Here is a 25198-nt window from a genome sequence, read left to right as displayed (position 1 = left end):
CACATGGCCAGCCCACTTTAGTTTGCAATAAAATAAATATCTTGCCCATGAAATCCTGTCTGATAAACTATAGCTCTAGGCTTACACAAAGAGTGTGAACAGAAATAAATAAACTATCTGACCTACAAGGAAACTGCTCTACAGGTTAATCAACCTACATCATGTATCATGATTTGAAAGTTTACAGATGTTTATAAAATACAAAAATGATGAGCAGAAAGAGAATGAAAAAAATATTAGCAAAAATTTACATGGAGAGTGGAAGACAGTATTTGGCATGAGCATCACACACAATCTCTGATATTTTTCAGCACTCTTAATGAGAACGGGAGGAGAAGTTGTATATTATGGCATCTTCCCTTTGGGTAGCTCTGATGGGGGCTTTGGTGTGTTATAAACAAATCAGCCTTCCATACGGAAGATCGGAGGTTGGTGAGTCTAGGATAGTAACTGCAAATATAAACACACTCATAGGAAAGATATGGAAACAGGACGTCCCTTGGAGCACAATAGCAATGTGAGGCATGGTGGGATCATATAGCCAAAAGATAGAAGAGGACTGAAAAAGCATAATGGCAGGTTTTAGCTTCCCGAAGCGTCTGCTCTGCATCAGACACATTTGAGACACTCAGATTACAGCAACTCCTGACTGAAAATCTGGGAAAACACCAACCACACACACAATCATTCCAGAAAATTCACATTTTGATATACAGTACTGGAATGCACTTCATGGATTTTGTACCTCATATAGGTTGGTTATACTTACCTTGTGAAACTAGTACTAAATCAGCTGAAACACTAAAAAGTCCTTACCAGAATTCAAAGATGGTAATACAATTTCTGGCTTTCACAATCTGGGGACGTTTCCAGAGTGACTTATACAACGTGGACAACAACACAAGATATTAAGAAGCCAGACACAACACTGTGTAGTGCAATGGAAGCAGATTAAATAGCTGAAAGATCTGGAGTTGAACACTTACAGGGACGTAGCTTTGGAAAGACCACTGAATTCTCAAGTTTTAAGTTGCTTGATCTGTAAAAGGAAAGAAGGAGGGACTTCCCTGACGGTGCAGTGGTTAAGAATCCACCTGCCAATGCAGGGGAGCCCTGGTCCGGGAAGATCCCGCATGCTGCGGAGCAACTAAGCCCGTGCGCCGCAACTACTGAGCCTGTTCTCTAGAGCCCGTGAGCCACAACTCCTGAGCCCATGTGTCACAACTACTGAAGCCAGCGTGCCTAGAGCCCGTGCTCCGCAACAAGAAAATCCACCACAATGAGAAGACCACGCACCGCAATGAAGGGTAGCCCCTGCTCACCGCAACTAGAGAAAGCCCGCATGCAGCAATGGAGACCCAACGCAGCCAAAAATAAATAAATAAATAGATAGATAGATAGATAAATAAATAAATAAATTTAAAAAAAGGAAAGGAGTATCTGCTCAGCCTAGTATCCAAGATTGTCAGCAGACTATAACGAAAATAACATATGGGACAGGGGTCTCAAGAACTAAGAGAGGCTGTATGGGGGGATTTACCATTCATACATATTTGTCTGATCTTCTTAATACAAAAATACAATAAAGAGTCACTACATAGACCTATTTGCAAGCAGTTTTCCTCTGGTTATAATTTAAGGGAACTAGTTATGTGCTTAAGAGGCACTATAATTGCATCAATGAAAGACACCAGGGCTTCCCTGGTGGTGCAGTGGTTAAGAATCTGCCTGCCAATACAGGGAACACGGGTTCGAGCCCTGATCCGGGAAGATCCCACATGCCGCAGAGCAACTAAGCCCGTGCACCACAACCACTAAGCCTGCACTCTAGAGCCCGCGAGCCACAACTACTGAAGCCCGTGCACGTAGAGCCCATGCTCTGCAACAAGAGAAGCCACCGCAATGAGAAGCCCGCGCACCACAACAAAGAGTAGCCCCTGCTCATCTCAACTAGAGAAAGCCCGCGCGCAGCAACGAAGACCCAACACAGCCAAAAATAAATAAATAAAATACATAAATTTATTTAAAAAAAAAAATGAAAGACACCAGACGTGCCATAAGACAAATGTGCTACAGCCCCATGGCTTGGGCAGCAGGCGGTCATTAGGTGCCATAAGCAGCAATTATGTCATACCAGCTTTTCCAGCCTGTGCAATAGAATTTTTTTCATTTGTTAATATTTCTCCAAGGCTCTGATTTACATCTACCATTAATTCATTCAGTAGATATTTGTTGACAGCATACTATGCATTGGGCATTCTTCTGCTCTCCCCTCACAGCACAGGTGAGCCTGTGGAATTCCCAGGCACCCTTCCAAGTGACCCTCCAGGAACCCTGTTCTGTTTGGGTGACAAATGAAAATACACTGCAGTCTAACTTTATTATTGACAAGAAGAAAAAGCACAGACTCATCATATCTTGGAAATGGCCTTTTGAAGTTTGCATTGGGATTCTGAATTCAAGCACAACCAGGAAACAGCCAAGCCGAGATTGAGAAATACTAAACTTTGTGGGTATGAGCTACAACTTTAGTGGGAGATCTTATCCCCTCCTTCAGCACAGGGGCGCACTCAGGAAGGGATATTCTGGTGAGAGAAGGAGAAGATAAATGGGATAAACCAAACAGGAAGTCAATGTATAAGACGAAGCCTACCTGGGGTAAGAGTGAGGGTGGAAGGTTGGGAAAAGTTAATTAGAAGTCCAGATGGCAGCTGTTACCCATGAAGGAAAATAAACCACAACATGCACCTTTATTTCATTCTTGCTAGGTGCCAATGACTACAAGGACTTTATATTTACTGTTTCCATCTAACATTTATTAAGCAACTTACATGTGTTATCTCATTTAATCCTGACAGGCACTGAACAAGGTAGGGGCAGAAACTGAGGCTTGACACAATTATGCAATTGCCCGAGCTCACTCAGATAGTAAATGGAGCATCAAGGATCTGAACCCAGGCTTTTCTACCTTTAAAACTCAAGTTCCTAACTGTTATGCTTCCAATTAGGCAAAGATAATTAGATAAAAGACAAACCCAAGAAAAGAAGGGCAGAAAAGATAGAACTTGAATAAATCAACAAGCTGAGAGTCGGGAAAAGCACGCAGAAGGAAACTAAGCCTCACCAATCCTCAGGGCTCAGGCCTGCACCCCACTCTCCAGATGTTGGCCTCATCTGTCTCCACATGCACATACACACACACACCCTCATGACAAACCTGCAAAATAAAAGCTGCTCCAGCTATAGATGTGGGGAAGAGAAAGTAGGCATGTGAGAATCATTATGAACTAAAACCTAGGGTAGAATTACAGAAGATATAGGCTTCTACCTATATAGCCTCATGCTCACATCAAGGCCCATATTTGAAAGAGTCAAGACAAGGCCTTGTAAAGTTCACTGGGGCCAAGTAAAAGGGGCGCTGCACCAGGACACAGGGTTGGTCATTTCCCTAGGATTATCTCATCACTTCTGGCTCACTGCCCGCCCCCTTTGCCAGGCCTCTCCCACCCATCTTCAACCATCAGCCTTTTAACCTCCAAGCATTTGGTAGTTTTTAAACCAGTATTTTATTTCATTTTTAAATAAAGTAGTACAAGGACAGCTGCCAGCATTCAAATCCTATTAAAGAAATCTATGAAAACAGCAAAAAGTTAAACTTTTTTACTCAAGATAAGTATTAAGAGAATCCTCGGCTATAGTCATTTTCAAATTCAATTTTAGTCTCCTGTGTGCAACCCAAAACTGCCCTGTACATTTGAAGGGTTCCCAGAGGAGAAGAGCCAGGGATGGAACACTGCCACCCAGAGGTAAATTTCAAAACCTTCTACTTTCTTGAATCCGCTGGGAAGCATATTAGGGATGGGTGTTTGAAAATAAAAGCTTCCATTTACATGTTTTTTTTCCTTGAAAATTTTGAGAGAGGGAGAAAATAACCTGAAATAACCTGAAAATAACCTGAATAGAACCCTCTCCTCTATTTCTCATGTGTGAGAGTGAATATGTAATTCTCTACTCCAGTCTCAGTACCATTGGTGCCCTGTAGGAGGCTTAACTTTTAAGGAAAAGTTTAAGCTGCTTTTTCTTCTTTAAAATATAGTGCCTTAAACAGAGAAGGTGCTTAATGAGAGTTGACTGACTTAACTGCAGGATAAGTCCAAATGATTTGACACGGGGAAAAAAGTCCTTTTCCTTAAGAGGTCAATTCTGTGTTAAATTCTTTACTGCCAGAAAAACCTATTCCTTAAAAATGAAAAGCTAAAAAAAGAAACGGAAGATAGAGAAACCCGTTTTAGGTTAAGGATTTTAAAATTTCACAAATGATGCAAATTTGTGTGCATATGCATGGCTAAGTATTATGAAACAATTTTACCCATTTACCATAGGACCTGTCTTAAAGAACATTCTCTCCACCACTAGCAGTCATCCAGTGGGTTACCTTAGCAACTGAAGGAATATAATACCAGCTTTAAATGTCAGAAAAGAAAGTGTGGAGATGTCTGTCCCACCAGGTACTATCAGAAGTGCCAGAAGGCTAGAAAGTAATACTGAGTGTATACACAACTGCTTGAAAAATGTCAAGATTTCCAAGAAAAACATATATCCCAGACTTAGTCAATACCCATAATGCATTAATTTTAAAACTCCTCCAAAATTTTTTAAAAAACCTAAGAACTTGTATTTTGTAATAAATCTATCCTTTATGGGTTTCCTACCCACTGGTAGGACATAAGCTGATGTTATCTCAAACTTTCGGTGCAGGACAAAGCTTTGGGGCAGAAAGACAAAGCTGACATTTCACATAGTCTGTGGGACAGCACGCAAGTCTTCTAATCCAATGTACCATTCCCTGGCTAACAAGACATGGCACAGGTGGGGACCAACCAACAGGGCCTTGCTCTATTTCCTTTCGATTTCTAGAGCTGGCAGACTGTATTCAAGGATAAAAACAACAGCCAAGCTCCATTTCAAGTGTTAAACAAACTCTGCCTCTTCCTGGTTACAGATCTCTTTCCTCTACTGAAGGAAAGATAAACAGATATTTCCCTCTGTCAAATATTGCGGGCCCACACATTGCCTTCTCTCATTGCCTAGAAAGAAGGTGATGATTCCGGGTATGTGGCTTGAAGCAAAATGTAGATGTCACAGAAAACTGGCAGTTCCCACTGAGTCTCTCATAATGAACTGTTACTTCTCACTTAATGGCGTTTCCTGCAGATAAGCAATATTACGATTGCTCTTCAAACTCCTTAAGGGAACACTAAACTATTAAGACACATTTAACAGTTGCTGAATAACCCCCATTCTTATAAACTTTCTAAGTCCTTTTGGTCGACTGCATTTCTTTTCCTTTTTCCCCCATTAGTTGTAAAGTAGAGAAAAACATTCTCCTTCAAAGGGAATTTATAAAGACCCTACTAATAAAGCACAGCATCATGCTAACCACCCTTCTTCCTAGTAACAGTGGTCCTTATCCATTAAACCTATAGCCCCTGATGAGGTTTCTCCTTCTCCTTTAAGTCACCACTCATTACACTGTGACTTGTTACTACAGATACTACTTGGACTTGCCCTTACAACATGTATTCTGCAACCAATGCACCATTTCTCAAATTTCTGGATTCAAGTTTAAATATGTTCTGGTTGCTATAACTCCACTGGTGTTACTTGCAAGGAAAGGAGCATACTCTTGATCTGATATTTGGAATTCATCATTAAAATAATACATTCTCTAAGTTGTTCTCAGTGGGTCCTACCCGTTCCATCCATTGCTTCTCTTTGAGGACAGTTCTCCAACCAACTATACAACTACAGAATGAGAAGCCAGCGCCCAAAATACACTGGCTGTGTACCCAAGACAGCCCTGCAGAGAAGTTGCAAAAGCTCAGTTGGCTTACCCTAAAAACTTCTTCCACTTATAAAACCAACTATAAAGACAGGAATAAAGTTTAACTCTTTAAACTTGATAAAGCAATCTAACAGATATTTTCTTTGCTTTATAAAAAATTTTAATGTATTTGCCCTACAGATTCAATTCATGGTGCCACCTTTCTTAAATGTTCTTACCACAAAAAAGAAATGGTAATTATGTGATGGTAAGGAGTTATTAATGCTATGGTGGTAGTCATTTGCAATATATAAATGCACCAAATCAACACACTGTACACCTTAAACATGCACAAATATGTTAATTATATCTCAATAAAGCTGAAAAACAGGTTGCTATGTTTTTATAATTGGTGTAATTAATGAAGAGTTCTATCTCTTCCACAACAAAGGACTTCTTTCTGCCTATTAAGGAGACCTTTGCACATATGAAGTACTTTTACCTAGAGACCTGCAGAAAAGTCTAAACTCATTTTTCACAACAGTAATTTACTTTGGCAGAAAATGTCTTGAATCTGCAAATTGTTGCTACATATTGGTTTGTAAGTGTAAATATATGCTGTGAGAGAGAGACTTTATATGACCTTTTTTTTAAGTAAAGGGGCTTTTTTTCCTTCAATCAGAACGCATAATCAAGACAAGCTCTACCTAATTCCATAGGTTGGGAGAGGAGTTACGATGTTCAGGGGCAAGGCCATCAGTCCTCCAAGATGGCATTTGTAGTCCCTTTGGGATCTTTACTCAAATTGCAGCCTCCCCACTGGTGATGGCAAGTTTGGTGCTTGCCAGCCACGTCAGGCTTCTGGACACACAAGTGATAGGAAGTAATTTGATTGAGCAGGAAGGGAAGACTTTAACTCAAGTTATCTGAGCACCAACAGAATAAAAAAAGATTATTTTATGCCAGTTAACCTAATTGTCAAAATTATGCCAATCTCTGAGAAAAGATTTCTGTCCAAAACACAAACAAGCAAAAAATCCAGAACAAAAAAGTTAATCATGAAATTTTATGGGATAATATATTACTACTTCAAGTTTTACTGTAAATGTGAGGCACTGAGACCCTGCAGAAGCTTTTATCATAAAAGCTATTTCACAGAAAGAATGAGTTTAATTTTATGAAACAGAAATCCAATTTTATTTATGGCACAAAATTAAATAAAACACAGGATATTTCCTTCCCTAGGAGAGTAACTTAGTTGCATTGTGAGTAATGATGGGTAAGATGCAGGGCCAAGGAAAGGCTCTGCTTTTCTTCATAAGACACAATACTCTGCACAGATTCTGGCCCTTCTACAGGTTCTCAGGCCTTCCTGATAACTCTTAGTGTTTGAAAAGAAAGGAAAATAAGCGATTTATTATAAAAGGCAAGGAAATACAGTAATGCTTCATAGTAAGGCTTCCATCAGACTCTTCCACGACAAAATCATTACAGAAATCAATTTTACTCATTCTGTAACATCCTCTGTACCCCTCTAAAAAACATAGATAAATACAAAGAATTTTAAATAAATGTGAATAGTAAGGTTTTAAATAGTTTTTGGACAGGTCTTAGGAGAAATAACTACTAGGGAAAAAAACTGTTTTCCATTTACGATGCCCCTACCATTAACACATGATAAACTCCAGTGGGCCACATGCCACAGTTTATTTCTCACTTTGCTAATGTAATTTATCTGCCTCAAAGACAAGCAACACAAATAAAAAAGATGCACTGAGCTCGTAAGAGATTCTAAACGGCTTACGTTATAACTTTACTGCATTGAAGGGGAAGGACCAGGATTGTGACATAGGAGACGCCTGAACTTCCCTCCTCCCATGGAAGTACCAAATGTACAGCTACACACAGAGCAATTCCCACTGAGAGAAATCCAGTCACTAGCTCAATGACTCCCATGCATAGGACTAGATGAGAAAATACCCATACTCACATGGGTAGGAAAGGCTGAGACACACTCTTGCCATAAACCCCACCCCCAGCTCAGCGCCATACAATCAGGAGGGAACCTCCAACTCCCAACTTTTCCCTGAGCAATCAAGGGTTTTCACCATACATGTAGCACCCCAACTTTTAAGGCTCCCACCTGAGGGATGGGCCCCCAAAACGCCTAGCTCTGAAGGCCAAGAGGACTTACACCCATGAATCCCACAGGACTAGAGCAAATAAAGCAGCAGCTCTAGATGGGCATATAAGCAGGTACCCAGGCTGTCTCCCCAGGGCTCAGTGTTGAGTAAGCAGGCAGAAACACCCATCTCCCAGTATTTCCCTGGAAGAGATTTGACTTCATACTTTATAAGCTGCTGCCCGAGGGTCCAGCAACTAAGTAGAATGCATCTAGGGGCTGGCTGTCATTCTCCCTGGACCCCAAGGAAGCCAGTTGGCAATTCCCCCACTCCCTTGCTCCAGTCCACTTCAACAATAAAGCCAGGTCACCAGCATCTCTCTGGAAGGAGCTGCTTTTATGGCTGTCACTCAAGAGACAGGTCCCAGATCCCCTGGCATTGACAGCCAATGGGGCTTGCACTCAGGAGTCCCACAGGACTGCGGTGGATAAAGAAGCAGTTGTTAATGGGTGTACACATAAGTACTTGCTGCAACCATCCCCCCAAGGTTCTGCACAGAGGAGCAAGCCAAAAACACCCATCTTCCAGTCTTTCCCTGGAAGGGATTTGACTGCATACTTTGCCAGCTTATTCCTTCTAATCAGCCTGCATCTAGGTGCTGACTGAGATCCTCCCCCTTAGGACACTGATGGGTCTTGGTACGCCCTCTACTACTGGGAGCCACTAAGAACAAAGACAGCAACTTGGACTAGCACAAAGATTTAAGAGGCAACCAGGAGCTTGGGCTGGGATGACTGACAAGGTTCATCTACACAAGACCAGTCTGTCAAGACTGGGAGAGGTGGCTCTTTTATCTGATGCACAGAAACCAAAACAGAGTCAAGGAAAATGGAGAAACAGAATAAGTTCCAAACAAAAGAACAAGATAAATCTCCAGAAACTGATCTTAATGAAATGGAAATAAGTGACTTATCTGATAGAGTTCAAAATAACAAAGATGCTCACTGAGGTCAGGACAGCAACACATGAACAAAGTGAGAATTTCAACAAAGAGACAGAAAATGTTAAAAAGTACCAAACAGAAATCACAGAGCCGGAGAATACAATACCTGAAATGAAAAATTCAAAAGAAGAATTCAACAGCAAACTAGATCAAGTGGAAGAAAGGATCAGCAAACTAGCAGACAGGGGGATGGAATTGATCTAATCAGAGGACTGAAAAGAAAAAGGAGTGTTAACCTTGTCCCTCAACACTGATGTTGTAGAGAAGTTCTGTTACAAGTCTAGGCTGCAAGCAATGTTACCTCAAGTACTACAAACTGTTCTTAGAGAAAGTCTAGAAATTTCAAGGAATTGTTTGCAATATCAAGATTTTGTCCTTTGCCTGTAGCTTCAGTTGCCCAGACCAATTGTAATTTGTTTTCCACATATGTACATACAATCTACTCTCTATACATGGAAATCCATTCACATACACACATGAAAGTCAACTTTTACTGAGAACTCAGTATGTTCAGACATTGTTGTAGAAGCTTCACCAAACACTAATTCAACCATCGCAACAAGCCAATGAGGTGGGTACTATTATGCCTCATTTTAGAAATTAAAACCGTGGCATCAGAACAAAAATAACTTGCCCAGATGATCTCAGAGACAGGAAGCAACTGGGCGAGGATTTGGCATATAATCTTAATGAGTATTACACTAGAATTGCTTTCCAATAGAATACAATGTCTCACCATGTAAAGCAACTGCTCCAATTTTTCTCATGAAAATACATATATCTATACAATATATACTTTTATATATCTTGGTGACATAAATCTGTCTGTTATAAGGATATGGATAAACCAAAGGGTCATGACAGATGGAGGCTTGGAAAACAAGAACACATCTCCAAACATCAATGAAAATGGCAATAAGATAACCCTTGGCAATTTGGTGGTTAGCCCAGTTTTCTCCAAACTTATTTGATTATGCATCTCTGTCAGCAAAAATAATTGCACATATGCCCCAAACCCAGAAAATTGTATGCATATACTACTGTCAATGTACAGACTGAAGATTATGAAATCTTATTTCTAAATTTTAGGATGAAAAATAAATACAGCATATGGATAACATGAATCCCACTTTGAAGGTTCTTAGTTTAAGCTGTTCATAGGAAATTATGAAGTTCCATAACTTTCAACAATTTATCATTTTGCAGAGGCACAGACTGAACCACTGCAGAGTCCAACCTGCTATGCTGAGAGAGTTGCTGTGCTAGGAAAGTAGCCCTCTCGCTGACCTGCACCTGCCTCTCCATGAGGCTCTGAGGCTCTTTACTTATGTGTTTGAGCATGGTGACTAGTGAGAAATTATGAAAGTTTTATGTCTTTGTCAAAATCAGTCTGCCTTCCAAAATATAAAATACCCTCTAATATTATTGATAAAATTTGTTTTAAAAGCCAGGAGCCTTAAGCAAATGAAGTTCCTTAGCCAGAAAGTATATAATATATAGATAGATGATAGATAGATAGATAGATAGATACATATGTATATATACACTCATATGAATGAATATATGTATACACGTGTATATACACCAATGAATATATGAATATATGTGTGTATATACATATGAATAAAGTTGCTTAGCCAGAAAACATTTTTTTCCTCCTATACATACAGGAGAATTACAATAGCAATATCTAGGATGTGCAACTCCTTAAAGGTCTCAGGATACACCGCTCATTCATTCAAGTACTTCCTGAGCACCTGTTATGTGCCAAGCTCTTCGCTAGGTCCCTGGAGATAATGGTGGGCAGAAGAGACACCATCTACTCCCTCAGGAAGCCCACCCCTTCATTCGTATCAGTCAGCTGCCACACAGCTAAGTGCAGCACATGGGATTCAGGCACGGATGACTTCTTTCATCCAAGGTCTTAAGGAATAAGAAACATCCTTAAGTGCCAGGAGAGTTTAAGTATAACCCTAATAAAGGAAAGAAATGGAGATCCTCTCTGATTGTGGCTTATGACCTTATGATTGATTTTGCTTAAAAAAAAAATCATACCCCTTTTACCTAGAGTAGTTCATTTAATCTTAATCCATGATCAACTTTAAACCAACCTGTAACCAGAATTTATCAGGAAGCAGAAACTCTTAAAAACAGCATCATCCAACCACAAACCTAAAGTCATAGGAAGAATACAGAAAAACAGCAATAGTACATGATTGTGTCCAATAAAATACAGAGCAATAGTTCTATCTCCAATAAAATTATGTTATTTGTAATCACCATAAGTAGTATCTGTTGAACAGTGTAGCCTCATGCATAGTATGAGCTTATATACAACATCTATATCTTTGTTCACACAGATTCCAAATGGTTTTAAGAGTCTATTTAATGATATTAAGAGTCTATTTAGTCTTTTAGTAAAGAAGGGGCATACAGAAGTAACTCCAAAAGTTAGTATAAATATAGTAAATATGAATGCTGTCAAGTGACACTGACATTTTCAAAGATGTCAATGCATTGGTTACATTTCCTGCATGGCCACATTTCTTCTCAGTGTTCCACAGAGTTGGCTGCACGTTCTTCCTTGCTCAATGACTCTACCTATTTGGAAATAGGACACCAATATCCCCTTCTTACAGCAAGAAAACATACCAAAGGAAGCGGAGCCACAGCCCAAAGCAGCTGGCTCAAGAGCCTGCCACAAAGAAACAGTCCTTCCCTCCTTGAGGAAAAGCTCTTCACCCCCTGGAACAGAGTGGCATCAATCAGCCCAGAGATGAGTGGCTCAGAAAGTCAGGGATCCCAGATTGATCAGTGCAAGGCTCAGGTCAAAAGTAGGCAGGAAAACCCACCCAGGCAAACAGGCAACAAATTGTAAGGCACATTTGAACTTGACATAGAGAGGAGACATCTTAATTTCCTGGTAAGGACCCACCTTCAAGTGAAGAATTTCCCAAGACAGTCCACCCAAGAGGCAACTCCAGATGGGTCAGAGCCAGCACGAGCTCCTCGTCCAGAGCAGGCAATGCTCCCGCCGTCAGGGCAAATGGGGTCAGCAGGGTCTGGTGGCTACTGGCTGTGAGGCGATCGGCTTGGGTGACCAGCAAGCGAGCCAGCCTGCAGGCCACATTGTCCACATAGGTCACGGAGTCAGAGCCCATGGTCACCGGGGAGTAACCTTCCGAGCAGAGGCACACAGACACCGTCACCGTCTCCTGAAGCCTGTGGCCTGGATGACAAGATAGTGAACAGTTCACCCAGAGTCTGCAGAAAATGCTCTCGCAGTGTCCAGAGCTTTGGCCTGAGCATACCACACGCTCCAGGAGAGCAAGGCAGAAAGGAAATGCGGCCAATTATCTTTAAATGCTGCCAAGCCTGTGGGTCCAAATTAACACTGACCCCATCTCCTTCCAGTGACTCCTGATTTTCAAACTGACCTTTATGAGCTCTGACCATTTCAGGGCTGCTTTCCTATCATTACCACTGTTATTTGGCATAGCTTCACCTTGAACTTCTACCCAACCACCAAATTCAAGTTTGTTGTCTTAAAGGCCTTTGCCCTTTCCTGTTCTGGCATTTCCTTCTGAGTCATACGTTTTTATATATTTATTTAGGTGATAGTTTTATAAGGTAGCACCACAAAGTTACACAAGTTTACCCTAGTCCCTCAGAGTTCTTTTGAACGTGAGTAGGGTGGGTAAACACTACTCAACAGAAACATTATATATACTGTTCATTGGCCCACCACCACTTCTGAGAATGGCTTCTCTGTCTTGTAGACGTTCTTAATACTTCTGTTGGGTGGTCACCTAATCCTGCTACCCGCCCCTCCTCCTTACACTCTCCTTCCATTTTACCAAGGTTGGTGAACTTCTACCCAGGTATGTTTTTATGTTGTCCTTGGCAGAACGTCCAGGAATTACTACCACCAAACCTCTGTGATCATGATGTTAACAGCTGGACAGAAGAAGGGTTAACATTCAGCCACCACTGGCCCCCAAGCAAACGGCTAATGGGTGCAAATCATCTTTGCTCTGCCTTATCCTCCAAAGCTTTTCCCCAGAAGCTATGCTGCCAGGCTTCAAGGAATAAGAGCGTCCCAGGTTTGCCAGGCAAGAGCTACTGCTATTTTCACATCATTGCCTTTTTAAAGTGGTCCAATGGTACAGCACAGAGTGCAGCCCCTACCCCCAGACCACACACGTCCACTATATACTACAGAAAACTACTGTACATACTTCGGAAAGGTACCCTGGCAAAGCTGTATCCGGGAAAATGTAAGATTCAGAAATTTGGAACTGTCTGCAGTGAGTTTGTTAAAATCAAGGTAAGAACCCTCGCTTCTAAGCAGGCCACAATATAATCAAAAAAGATTTTCTGTAACACACAAGGAATGGGAAGGAGGTTCACCCTTACATGCAAGTAAAGAAAAAGACAGAAGTTTTGATGTTAGGAGTGGCACTTTAGTTATTATTTTTATTCTTTCTCTTAAAAGAGGCTTGATAAAAAAAAGAGAGAAACCAAGAAAAGAGGGCCAAGCTAAATGCAGCAAAAACATCAATGCAAATGCCAAAGCAAAAGGGAGAGGCAAAAGAGACTAGCAGCCAGTAAAACTCTGTGCCATTAATGTGGTTTGACTTTTTTTCTTACGAGGATGGGAATTACTGGGCCTGAGAGAGAAGTGCTTAAAATTGCCCAAAGTCCCAGAAATTGCACAATAGATTGATTCAGTGACCAAACCCAGGTAGGTCTGAAAGGTCTTTGTACATCACTACAATTCTCTATGTCTGTGTTTGCATGTTTCCTGTCTTCCTTCTTCCCACATGCAACAGATATACTACAGAAGCACTTAGAAACATTTTTCTTTTAAAAATGAGGCCAGTCTTACCTATTAAAAAATTGAAGGTTCCCTCTATGATACAATTTAAGAAGGCCTAAGAGACCCACAGTTAAAACTGACCAATCAACAAACAAGAAAAACAACACAAACCCTCCTTTCCTGCAGGCAATGGCATCTTAATTGCACCTTTAGTCTACAGCTTGATGTCTCAGATGTACAACCCACATGCCAATGAAAATACAGAACAACTGTACCTGAGGAGGGGCTCTTACTTCATGATAACACATTAACATGGTACATTAATTTGTCATCTGTCACCGTGGTACTTGAAGACAGCTGGGAGAATTACAGGTTTCAGAATGTGAACATTTTGGTGGTGGGAAGAGACAGTTCTGGAAGCTGAGATCCAGCAGGGAAGCGTCTGGATGGACATGCTGCCAAGGAAGGAACCCCTGCCCCCCAGAGGAGCAAAGCAGAGAGCGGCTGCTGGACTGACCACAGGAGAATGAAGAAGAGAGAACGAAGACCACTGTCAAGTATCTCAGATCTGCCTGAGCTGCCCCTGGCCACGGCCCCGGGGCTGCAGGCAGCAATACAAAGACAGAGCGTCTCCTCCACGGGATTGCATCCAGGGCACCCCCAACCTGGAGGGTAAGTCTAAGTTGGGCTGCTCAGGGAGCTGCAGACACAGCTGGAAGCGGCTCAGATGTGAGATAACCCAGTGTGAGTGTTCTTCCTTATCTACACATACACACACACTCACACATACACAAATGCACAAGCACACATTCTCGCACACACATACGCTCTCACTTATACCCATCCCACCTTGGAGCACCATGAAGATGCTCACAGACAGGTTTTTCAATTGCACAATAAAGAGGACACCTCACCTGGAACGCTGGATTGGAGCACGTTATCCTCCGTGCGCTCTGCAATCACAATGTGTCTCTGATGAGATCCGTCATAAATGAAGTAAAACTCGGCATCTTTAGGAAGGTAAACATTTTTGCCAAACTTCGCATAGACCGTCATCTGCCCCTGAAAAATGAACAAGTCAAGGTATCATCACACTTCCTCGTCCTGGCTCTAAGAAAGCACAATAAAAAGGGCCCCAATACAAAACAGGGTCCTTTGTAATGTTCATTTCATGTGGGCGAGCCCAAATATCATGAATCCTTCTTCCTAACAACAATGTTTTGGACGACAGGGCGATGTTTCCTGATCTATTTAAGTATGCGTGTCAGAGCTGGTTTGTTCTGTTTTCCAAATTGAAGAAGTTGGAGCATACGAAAGAATTTTTTTATTTACTAGATGTGCAATTATGATACTTTGTTGTATTTTACTTTCTTTGAATTCCTACTACCTGATGAACATCATTGCTTGTATTAATTTTTTCCTGTACCTGAGATACCACCATAGTATAAAGCTTCAAAATAACTATTCTTAGCCATGTCCTTACACTGTACTGGACCACAGTGGCTTGTAAGAACCTTAATTAAATATCCACAAACATTGCCAGATAAACAGCACTATGTGATCCAACACTTGCTGTGCCCTTTCCCACCGCTGTTTGTCTTCTCTGAGGGATTTCTCTGTCTTCTTTCTTATCTAGCCTGGCCTCACACTTTCTCTTGAAAGCTTCTGGTTGGCACAAAGCCCTGCTAAATACCCTGGTCCCAAGGAGAGGAGCTGCCAGCCTGGGTCACTGAGGCACACTCTGAGGAAGGAAGGAAGGAAAGAATGAATGGGCAGCAGGCTAATGCTCCCCAGTATATCATCATCCAGAGGCGGTGTGGGGTGGCTCAGTCAGTGCTACAACCAAGGCAGCAGTGATGGATGAGCCTGCCAGATTGTCTAGGGCCTGGAAGGCTTCAAGGATTCGGGATACTCCCTCCTCTCAACCACAAAAAGGCAATACAAAGGGGGCCTCCAGGGAGCAGGTACATACCACCCAGCTTGTGGGAGTGGCAGGAAAATGGAAACCAGGAGGTGGAAAGGGTCACCCACTTTGGAGGGCCTCCAGAGCTCAGCCCAGTGTGGAGAAGCATCTGGGCTTTTGTGTGCTTGCCCAACAAAAACAAACCCACTCTTCGAGAGTTCCTCAGCCCGTGACAGGAGAGAAAAGTGAACACAGAAAAGCCTCCACAGCCTCCTTAACATCTGTTTGCCTTTGATGATAATTAGCATGGTATTCCTTAGGATATCAAGAGGTAGGTCAATCAGGACCAAAAACAAAATCAGTGTGGACCTCCTCTTTCCAGTAACTATATGGTTGTTCTAGCTAAAATTTTAAAAATAAACAGGCTGTTTTCCTAGTGGTTTACAATCCATCACACACATGAAACATCATCTTGAATCACACACAAACACATAATCAATAGAAAGTAACATGCCAAGAAAAATCTACCATACAATAGCTTCAAAAAAAAAAAAGTGCAGGAAGAGGATCTGAAAAGCAAAAAACAATAACAAACGTCTGACATGACAGACAGAGGAAACTTAGATGAAATTCCATTTCCTAAAAACAGAAGAACAGCTTGCTTTAGTCATGTTCCCGGTTTCTAAAGAGACTGTTAATTATCCACGGACAAAATCTGAACCGACCTGTTGGTGATACATTTTTGTAATGTTAGAAAATAAATTGTATAAACAGATCAAAGTTTTTCACAGATCACAAGGATATCTAATCTGTATCTATTCAAAACAACGATCATATTACTACTTTATTTGGTTAGGTGAACCAGGACTACAGCTTATGAAAGTGTTTGCAGCCCTTTTCAATGCAATACAACTCCAAACAGGAGAGTTTTATAATTCAACTATGCCTCCCTTTCAAGACCATACCAAGCTTTACATTGGTCAAAGAAGATAAATAACAGTCAGGTCAGAAATAAGACATGGCCATTAAGGAGAGATTCTCAGAAGTCCTAGCACTAAGAATAATATTCAGCAATAAAAACGGTCTCTCATTTGCTAATCACAGAGAGATCAGAAAGATATGGTGAAGAATATTATGGGAGGAGGAGGGAGGGGATGATACAGAAACGAACAAAGAGACCCAATGAGATAGAAGGGGATGGGGAGTGGAGTGGCAGGAGAGGAAGACAGGGAAAGGAAACATGAACAAGAACATTTTCATTCAAAAAAGCTAGACAAAGCTCAAAGGAGATTTAGATAAAGCTACCAAGAACACCAGCAGATGGAATGAGCTTCTCATCATGTGCTGAGGAACAAGCACAGCATAAATGATAAGGCACAGGTGACAATTTTTGACTAAGATTGAAGACTCTCTAATCACTGTGGCCATTCAAAATCTATTTTCTCAAAAGGCCACTAATTTTATTAATGACAAAGATAAATTCCAATGTACAGATTTCCAGTGTGTCGCCATCATTTCCCCATCTGGATTTAATTGTATACTTTGCTTTAGGCAAGTGAAAACTATAAATTTTTATAAATGAATGTTGGCATCAATATCAGAATCATTCTGCTTCTATGCAGAAAAAACAGAGATGTGTTATAACCTTACTGTCAATTCACTATATTCCAAATTAAAAAAACAAAAACAAAAACAACACTCAGTTACTTCACTGAAACTTCTGGAAACAATAAGAGGCTTAATACGCAAAATTATCTTCCCAAATTAATCTGTAGATTTAATATACTCTAATTAAAACTGAAACTAAATTTGTCAAATGAAACTCAACAAGCTTACTGTAAAGTTCATCTGGAAGAATAAATACACAAGACTAGAAACAAAAGTTTTGAGAGAGAGAATAATGTTTGAGCTGTAGGGGGAGGGATCAGAACATCAGAATTCCATGGCAGAATTTCCTGCCTTGGAAATTATGTAATAATAAAGGTGGCATTTCCAATCAGTGGGGAAAGAATGAACTACTCAATAAATCATTCTGGAACAGTAGCTATCCATTAGGAGCAAAAACATTCTTCACACCAAATACTTAAATTCCCAATTAATTCAATATTGAACATAACCCATAAGTGCATAAAATTAGAAAACTGTCTTAAATTTTTCATTTTTGAACAAAATGATAGCGATTAAAGATATCTAAATTTCATCTATACTGACACCACCCTAGTTTATCAACCTTTTTTTATTTTTCCTATTTCCTTCCAGTCTTTGTTCAATGCACAGCTAATTATTACATAGTTATACTCATGGCATAAATACACATATGGTTGTACTTTTCACCTATCAAAAGCATTTTTCCATGTTGTTACAATTTTTGGCACCATTTTTAATAGCATTCCATCAAGTGTTCGATGTTCCGTAATTTACTTAATCATTCCTCTATTGTACATTAAGGGTATTTCTAGCTTGCTAATATTATAAAAAATACTGCAATAAATACTTTCATGTGTATTGTTTTTATGCTTTAAATTACTTTTTTAGAGTAGAATTCCAGAAATGAGGCCAAGAATGGGCACAATTGTCACGACTGCTTTCAAAAAATGTATCAACTTTCATTACCACCTGTGCTGGTCAAGAGTATCCTTTTCGGGCTTCCCTGGTGGCGCAGTGGTTGAGAATCTGCCTGCCAATACAGGGGATACGGGTTCGAGCCCTGGTCTGGGAGGATCCCACATGCCGCGGAGCAACTGGGCCCGTGAGCCACAACTACTGAGCCTGCGCGTCTGGAGCCTGTGCTCCGCAACAAGAGAGGCCGCGATAGTGAGTGGCCCACGCACCGCGATGAAGAGTGGCCCCCGCTCTTCACAACTAGAGAAAGCCCTCGCACAGAAACGAAGACCCAACACAGCCAAAAATAAATAAATAAATATTTTTTTTAAAAAAAGAAATAAGGACAAATTAAAATTTTTAAAAAAGTAGCATTTTCATTCCAACTTTGCCAAAACTTTTTTATTATTTCCTAAGTTGACAGATAATAAACAGTTCCTCGTTGATTTAATTCATATTTTTTCCACTGCCACTGAAATTTATTGCCCATTTTTATCAAAGCCTATTACTAAATGGTGCCAGCAATGTTAGTGGCCTGATTAAATTTTGATTTAAAGAATTCTAGTCTTCCCTCTTCTATTTACATCTAAGTTCACCTTTGCCATAGGCAGGTCAAAATTTTCACTTTCCCAAATGAACCCACTGAGAGCAACATCAAAATCATCCCCTTTCCCCTATTACTTTCTTGTGCCCAAATCAAAAGCACCCAAATACTCCTGTAAAACCACTAAAGATCAGGTAACATGGAAAACAGGAATAACAAATGTAAGGTAGAAAAACTTAACCAAGTACAGTCACACTAAATATCTCTCAATATAAGCACAAACAAAAAAAATTAGGCAAATTAAACCAACATTTTTTACCATCAAGCATCCCCCTAGAGAAATTCTACTTGTAAAACTCATCAATAATTCTCAAAGATCAAACCTTCTGCTGAAATGCTGTTATCATGTATGGATTTCATCAAAGAAACCAAAGAGGTATTAAATGTATTTGCCACCATAAACTATTTCATCCAACTCTCCCAGCTCCTCTTCCAATGGCATTTAAAATGGAAATCGACAGTGACCTTGATGTGCATATTCTAAATATTTTTTCATTTACCTACAATGGTCTCTAATTCAAGTTCTCTAATACCCTGAATAACTTGGTGGCTGTATTATCTTGATCACTGAGTATTCTTGTACTAATATTCTCCTTCCCTCTCTCCCTTTCTTCTCTCTCATCCTCTATAGACAATGTATCTGCGTATACTTTGTTAATAACAGCATCATTTGCTGGACAACCACCTTAACTATGTGGTTTCTAAAATACCTGGCATGACAGGCAGTAAACAAATACTATAGTTTCAAATGATGACAATGAGAACAAAGTGTGCATCCTTTTATAGTGAGGTTTCTTAATCTGTGGCCACAGAAAGAGTCCATATGGGTCACAGTTGGTCTGCGAACCTCTAAAAATTATGAGCAAAACTGTTTATGTGCATGTGTGTCCAGCTTTCTAAGGAAAGGTTTATGATTTTCATCACATTCTCAAAGGCATCCAAAGATTCAAAAAATGTTATGAACCCTAGTTTTCGTGGTAACAAACAAAAATGGTAATTTAATAAACGCTTTTTATTGATAATTGTCACCTTTTCATATGACAGTAAGACTGTTCTGTTTTCTAAGATAGTCTAATATTCTACACAGCCTTTATATGGGATGATTTTTGATAGAAGTACAATGAAGGTAAATGCTAATTGACATTGAATATTACAATGAATGTTTCCTAATACATGCTATTAAAACCATTATCATAATATAAATATAGTACTCTAAGTGAACTATCAAATTCGATTTTTTCTTTTTAGTATTGGAATCTTGACTTCTTTATAGTAACCAAAAAAAAAAAAAAAAATTAGTAATTCTACCTAGAGACTTCTCTGCAGAGCACAGTGTGTTGAATGTTGTAAGATCCTTAAAAAATAAATTTTAAAAAGATGCATTGTCCCATGTCATAGGTAAGTGAATAAAAGTACAGGTACTAGTTAAGTACCAGCATTAACAGGATCCCAGAGCCAGATGAACAGTACTGGGCTTCCTGATTTCTGCCCCACCCTCTAAGTTATACTACCTTTACATTCCTCAAGCAAAATTCCAAAGAAAGGGCTGTGGGCACAAAATTTTCTATTTCTAATTACTGTATTCAACTCAAGTATTTCTTTAAAACAAAGTTTGAAAATGCAAAAATTATTTCCTATATGTTGTGTGCACATATTAGATATAAGTGCTTATCTATAGACATACATATATTATTTTATACGAACAGTATATAAAGTGATTTCTCATGTATTTTCTCATCTTATTCCCACAATAATGTCTGGGAAGTATTATGATGATTTTTATTTTGTAAATGAGAACACTGATACTACTCTTAGGTCCAGTGTGCGGCAAAGCCACAAATCAAATCTAGATCTTCCTGTTTCAGGCCCAGCACACTTTTCTCCCCAACATGTCATGGTACAAACAGCAAGTGCTCAGGTATTAACTGACTTATCTACACCTTTACACTTAACTCAACATTTATTTTATGTACTGAATACAAGGATTCTCGTCCTGAAACCCATGGGTAGATGTGGGGTGGAGAGGGAATGGGAGGTAGGAGAAATGTTGCTTAATCCCCATGAAGATATATGCACAGTTTTAAGCATTCATCTGGGGAGAGTGTCTGTCTTTTAACCAGAGACTCCTAGGAGGGTACAAGGAGCATATGATTCAAAAAGGTTAAGAACTGCTGATTTAAAGCATGTTTAAAGCATCTTTCGTAGGGTGTAAAATATAAAGATCATTAAAATTTATTATCCAAACCAAATCTAAGTCAACAAAATTCAGTTGAATATAAATTGGTTAGATTCAGGGGAAAATATCACAATGTCATTTTTTTTAAGGAAGGTAAACCAAAATGAGCTAAAAGACTTATATAAGATGTTTCTTCAGAACTAGCCTTTGGGGTAGGAATGGCTTTTTTTCCCAGACAGGATGAAATAGAGCAGAACAGGCCAACATTCCTGCTGATAACAAGAAAATAAAGACTGAAAAATTAAAAGTAATATTCTTAAAAGCATCAGAAAACTATGGAAATGAGAATAAAATATAATAAAAATTCTGGAAAGGGCAGAACCACTCTGAGAGGTTACAGAAGCTAGAAGACAATGGAATGGTATCTTCAAAACAATGAAAGAAAGTAAGTGATGACCTAAGATTCCACACCTAACAAAAATATTCTTAAAAATGAAGTTGAAATTAAATGTTTAAGATACACACTGAGGGGGGCTTCCCGGGGGCTTCCCTGGGGCTTCCCTGGTGGCGCAGCGGTTGAGAATCTGCCTGCCAATGCAGGGGACACGGGTTCGAGCCCTGGTCCGGGAAGATCCCACATGCCACGGAGCAACTAGGCCCGTGAGCCACAATTACTGAGCTTGCGCGTCTGGAGCCTGTGCTCCGCAACAAGAGAGGCCGCGATAGTGAGAGGCCCGCGCACCGCGATGAAGAATGGCCCCCGCTTGCCGCAACCGGAGAAAGCCCTCGCACAGAAACGAAGACCCAACACAGCCATAAGTAAAATAAAAAAAAAAAAAAAAAGATACATACTGAGGGAACTCACTGCCAGCAGGCCAGCACTAAAATAATTACTAAAAGAACTTATTCAAGCAAAAGTAAAATGATCTCAAACAGAAACATGAAAATACAAGAGGCAGTGAGGGGACTTCCCTGATGGCACAGTGGTTAAGAATCCGCCTGCCAATACAGGGGACACGGGTTCGAGCCCTGGTCCGGGAAGATTCCACATGCTGCAGAGCAACTAAGCCCATGGGCCACAACTACTGAGCCTGCACTCTAGAGCCCGCGAGTCACAACTACTGAGCCCGTGTGCCACAACTACTGAAGCCCACACACCTAGAGTCTGTGCTCCACAACAAGAGAAGCCACTGCAATGAGAAGCCCATGCACTGCAAAGAAGAGTAGCCCCTGCTCGCCACAACTAGAGAAAGCCCGCGCACAGCAACGAAAACCCAACGCAGCCAAAAATAAATAAAATTTTAAAAAAATAAAATTAAATAAATAAAAACACTATGAACTATAAATTTAAAAAAAGAGGCAGTGAGGCACAATGAAGTGAGTAAATATAATTAATACCTAGTGTACAAAATAATAATTAAAATGTCATGGAGTTTAAAGTATTTGTACAACTACAATGTCTGACCACAGTAACATAAAAGGGAAGTGGAATTAGAGCATCTAACAGTTCTGGAAAAACGTTAAAAGTAATAACTTACTATATTTATAATATGTCAAATCTACATGTTGTACGTTGAGAGTAACCACTAACAGAATGGTAAAAGAATGTATAGCTAACAAGTCATAGAGTAAAAAATGAAATAGAAAATAAATAATCAAAAACATAAGACAGGAGAAATTAACGTAAAACGTGTCAAATAGAGAGTTATATGATAGATATAAATCCAACTATATCAGCAATTATATTAAATATAAACAGACTAACTGATCCAAATACAATACTGAGACAGTTAGGTATGGAATTTTAATTCAAGAACAGTTACAATACCTATATGTTGTTTACAAGAGACACTAAAAATAACACAGAAAGTTTAAGTAAAAAGATACACTATGCAACACTAACCAAAAGAAAGCTAGTATAGCCAAAACAATATCAAAGTCGTTTTTAAACCAAGACATATTACTAGAGAAAGAGGAACTTTTCATCATAAAGTGTAAGTTAAACAAAATGATACAGTATTAAATCTGTATGCACCTAATACAGACATAGCTTCAAAATATATAAAAGAAAAATTGACAAATCCATAATCACAGTGGGAAACTTTAACATGGCTCTCTCAATAGCTGATAGAACAAGCAGACAAAATTTACAAGGATATAGAACATCTGAATTACACAATTACCAAGATTACTAATCAAAAGGAATAATTACCATAAATCAAATGTATACAGTAATATTTATTAAAAAGGCATCCATTATCCAAACCTCTGCATTAAACTCAGTTAAACACAGACACAAGCATAAAAAATTCTTGACGACCTTCACATTTGGTGAAATGATTCACCACTATAGAATTGAAAAAGCCTTTGTTTCTGTAACACAGCTAAATTGAGTGAAAAACAATTCATGACGAAGGTCAGTAAATGACTCTAGATTTCTCACAAGACCAGAAGCAGGCTTTAAAAAGTTGCTTAGCTTACTTCCTTTGAAAATCACTAACTTACTCACAGATTCCATAAAAACATAGAACTCCTGGAAACGGAAAACAAAAACTGATACTTCAAGTAGATCATAGTAGGAAATATACTGAGTTGGATATAAGAATACTTAAACTATAATCTCTACCCTTCCATTATCCCAATATTTCTGGAGGAATAAATGTCCTGCACTTGGTTCCAAAATAATCAACTGAAAAAATTAAGAATGAAGCAAAACGCTGTTTAATAGTTGGATATCAGTGGGGATTTTAGTCAGTAATCAACTAAGTGTGAGTTATCACTGAGACAGCCACCCAAAAATGCTAATTCTGCTCAACCCTACACTGAAGAAAATCTAGTAAGTTCATTAAGAATGGTTACGGTCCAGCTCTTCTCTATACCTCTCAGACATACCTGGGCCATGGAATACGTTATTAGAAATATAGACAAAGCTGACAACGTGTTCAGAGGAAAGTGACAAGGATGCTGCAGGGACACAGAAACCATGCTGTCATATGAGGAACAATTGAAGGAACTGGGACTGTTTGGCCAAAGGAGAAAAGGCTCATGATTAAACGGTCACTGTCACAAATATCTGAGGGTCTTCCATGCAGACAAGGGATTACACATGTTCTGCAGGCCCCCAGGGGAAAGCATGAAACAATGGAGGGAAGGACAGGGCACAGAGTTCAGTTCCACAGTGAGAACCTTCTAAGGATCAGAGACGTCCAAAGATGACTTGGATTACTTCAGCTTAGGAGGAATAGGCACTACCAGGAGATGATGGCTTTGATTTTTGTTTTTGTGTTGCTTATTTGCTTATTCTAAGAGAATGGGGCTAACTATCTAGACTTGAAAGTCTAGAATTTATGACACCATGTATATAATTCTACATTAACAGCTTCAATATAAAAAAAATGGGAGGTCTAGATAAGTGGTGTTTGGGATTTGTTTAATTTCTCCCTTATTCTTTTGCTTTGGTTTATTTCCTAGCTCCTTGGATTGATGATTAGTTTATTTTCACTCTCTACATTGGTGGTCTTCAAACTGAAATCAGGGGAAACATAGGTTCTAATGGAGGAATGTTGGGACTTTATAAACTTTCCTTTTAAATTTCATTTTGGAAAATATGTTTTCAATTATATTTACACCTAAAAAGATTACATTCACTTAACTGTATTATCTACCAAAATTTAATACTCTGCAGAAGACTTGAACTGCTAGGCTAAGTCAGTGCTCTCATTGAATTAATAAATGTAATAAATCTGCAAAATATAGTTATGATAAAGTTTGTACCCAGTTTATACATCATTCTCCATAATACTTTGTGTGGGGGAAAAAAAAAAGATTTCTCCTTCAAAAAAAAAAGTTTCAGCACCTCTATTTAGGGTCTCTAAGGCCCCTCTGACTCTAGGACACCCTCTGCTATATAGTCTATATTGGAAAATAAAGTCCTATTAGCTCATTTTATATTTCATAGCTCAAGCTTTACATTCACAACACGGTAAACACTACGATTCCCCAATTTCATATTCAGGTTGAACCCATGCAGACAGTAATCTCACATGGTTATTTCTAACATTTGAAGTCTACAGATTTATGTCAAACCAAGTGGTGTCTGAAGGTCAGTGTAGGTCAGCTGACAGGACTGAACACACCATACCAAA

The 25198-nt window shown here is 39.5% G+C and overlaps 1 protein-coding gene across 1 annotated transcript in view; it reads right to left on the bottom strand.

The window, feature by feature from the left end:
• Positions 1–25198, bottom strand: part of ARHGEF28 (Rho guanine nucleotide exchange factor 28) — a 316101-nt gene that overhangs the window by 171673 nt on the left and 119230 nt on the right. The window contains 2 exon segments of the mRNA XM_059916571.1: positions 11886–12179; positions 14684–14831. Of these exon segments, the coding sequence (XP_059772554.1) occupies positions 11886–12179; positions 14684–14831 (442 nt within the window).

This window comes from Balaenoptera ricei, chromosome 3 (genome assembly GCF_028023285.1).
Source record: "Balaenoptera ricei isolate mBalRic1 chromosome 3, mBalRic1.hap2, whole genome shotgun sequence".
Taxonomy (NCBI): Eukaryota; Metazoa; Chordata; class Mammalia; order Artiodactyla; family Balaenopteridae; genus Balaenoptera; species Balaenoptera ricei.
Note: the sequence above shows the minus strand (reverse complement) of the source record. Positions and strands in the feature narration are given on the sequence as shown.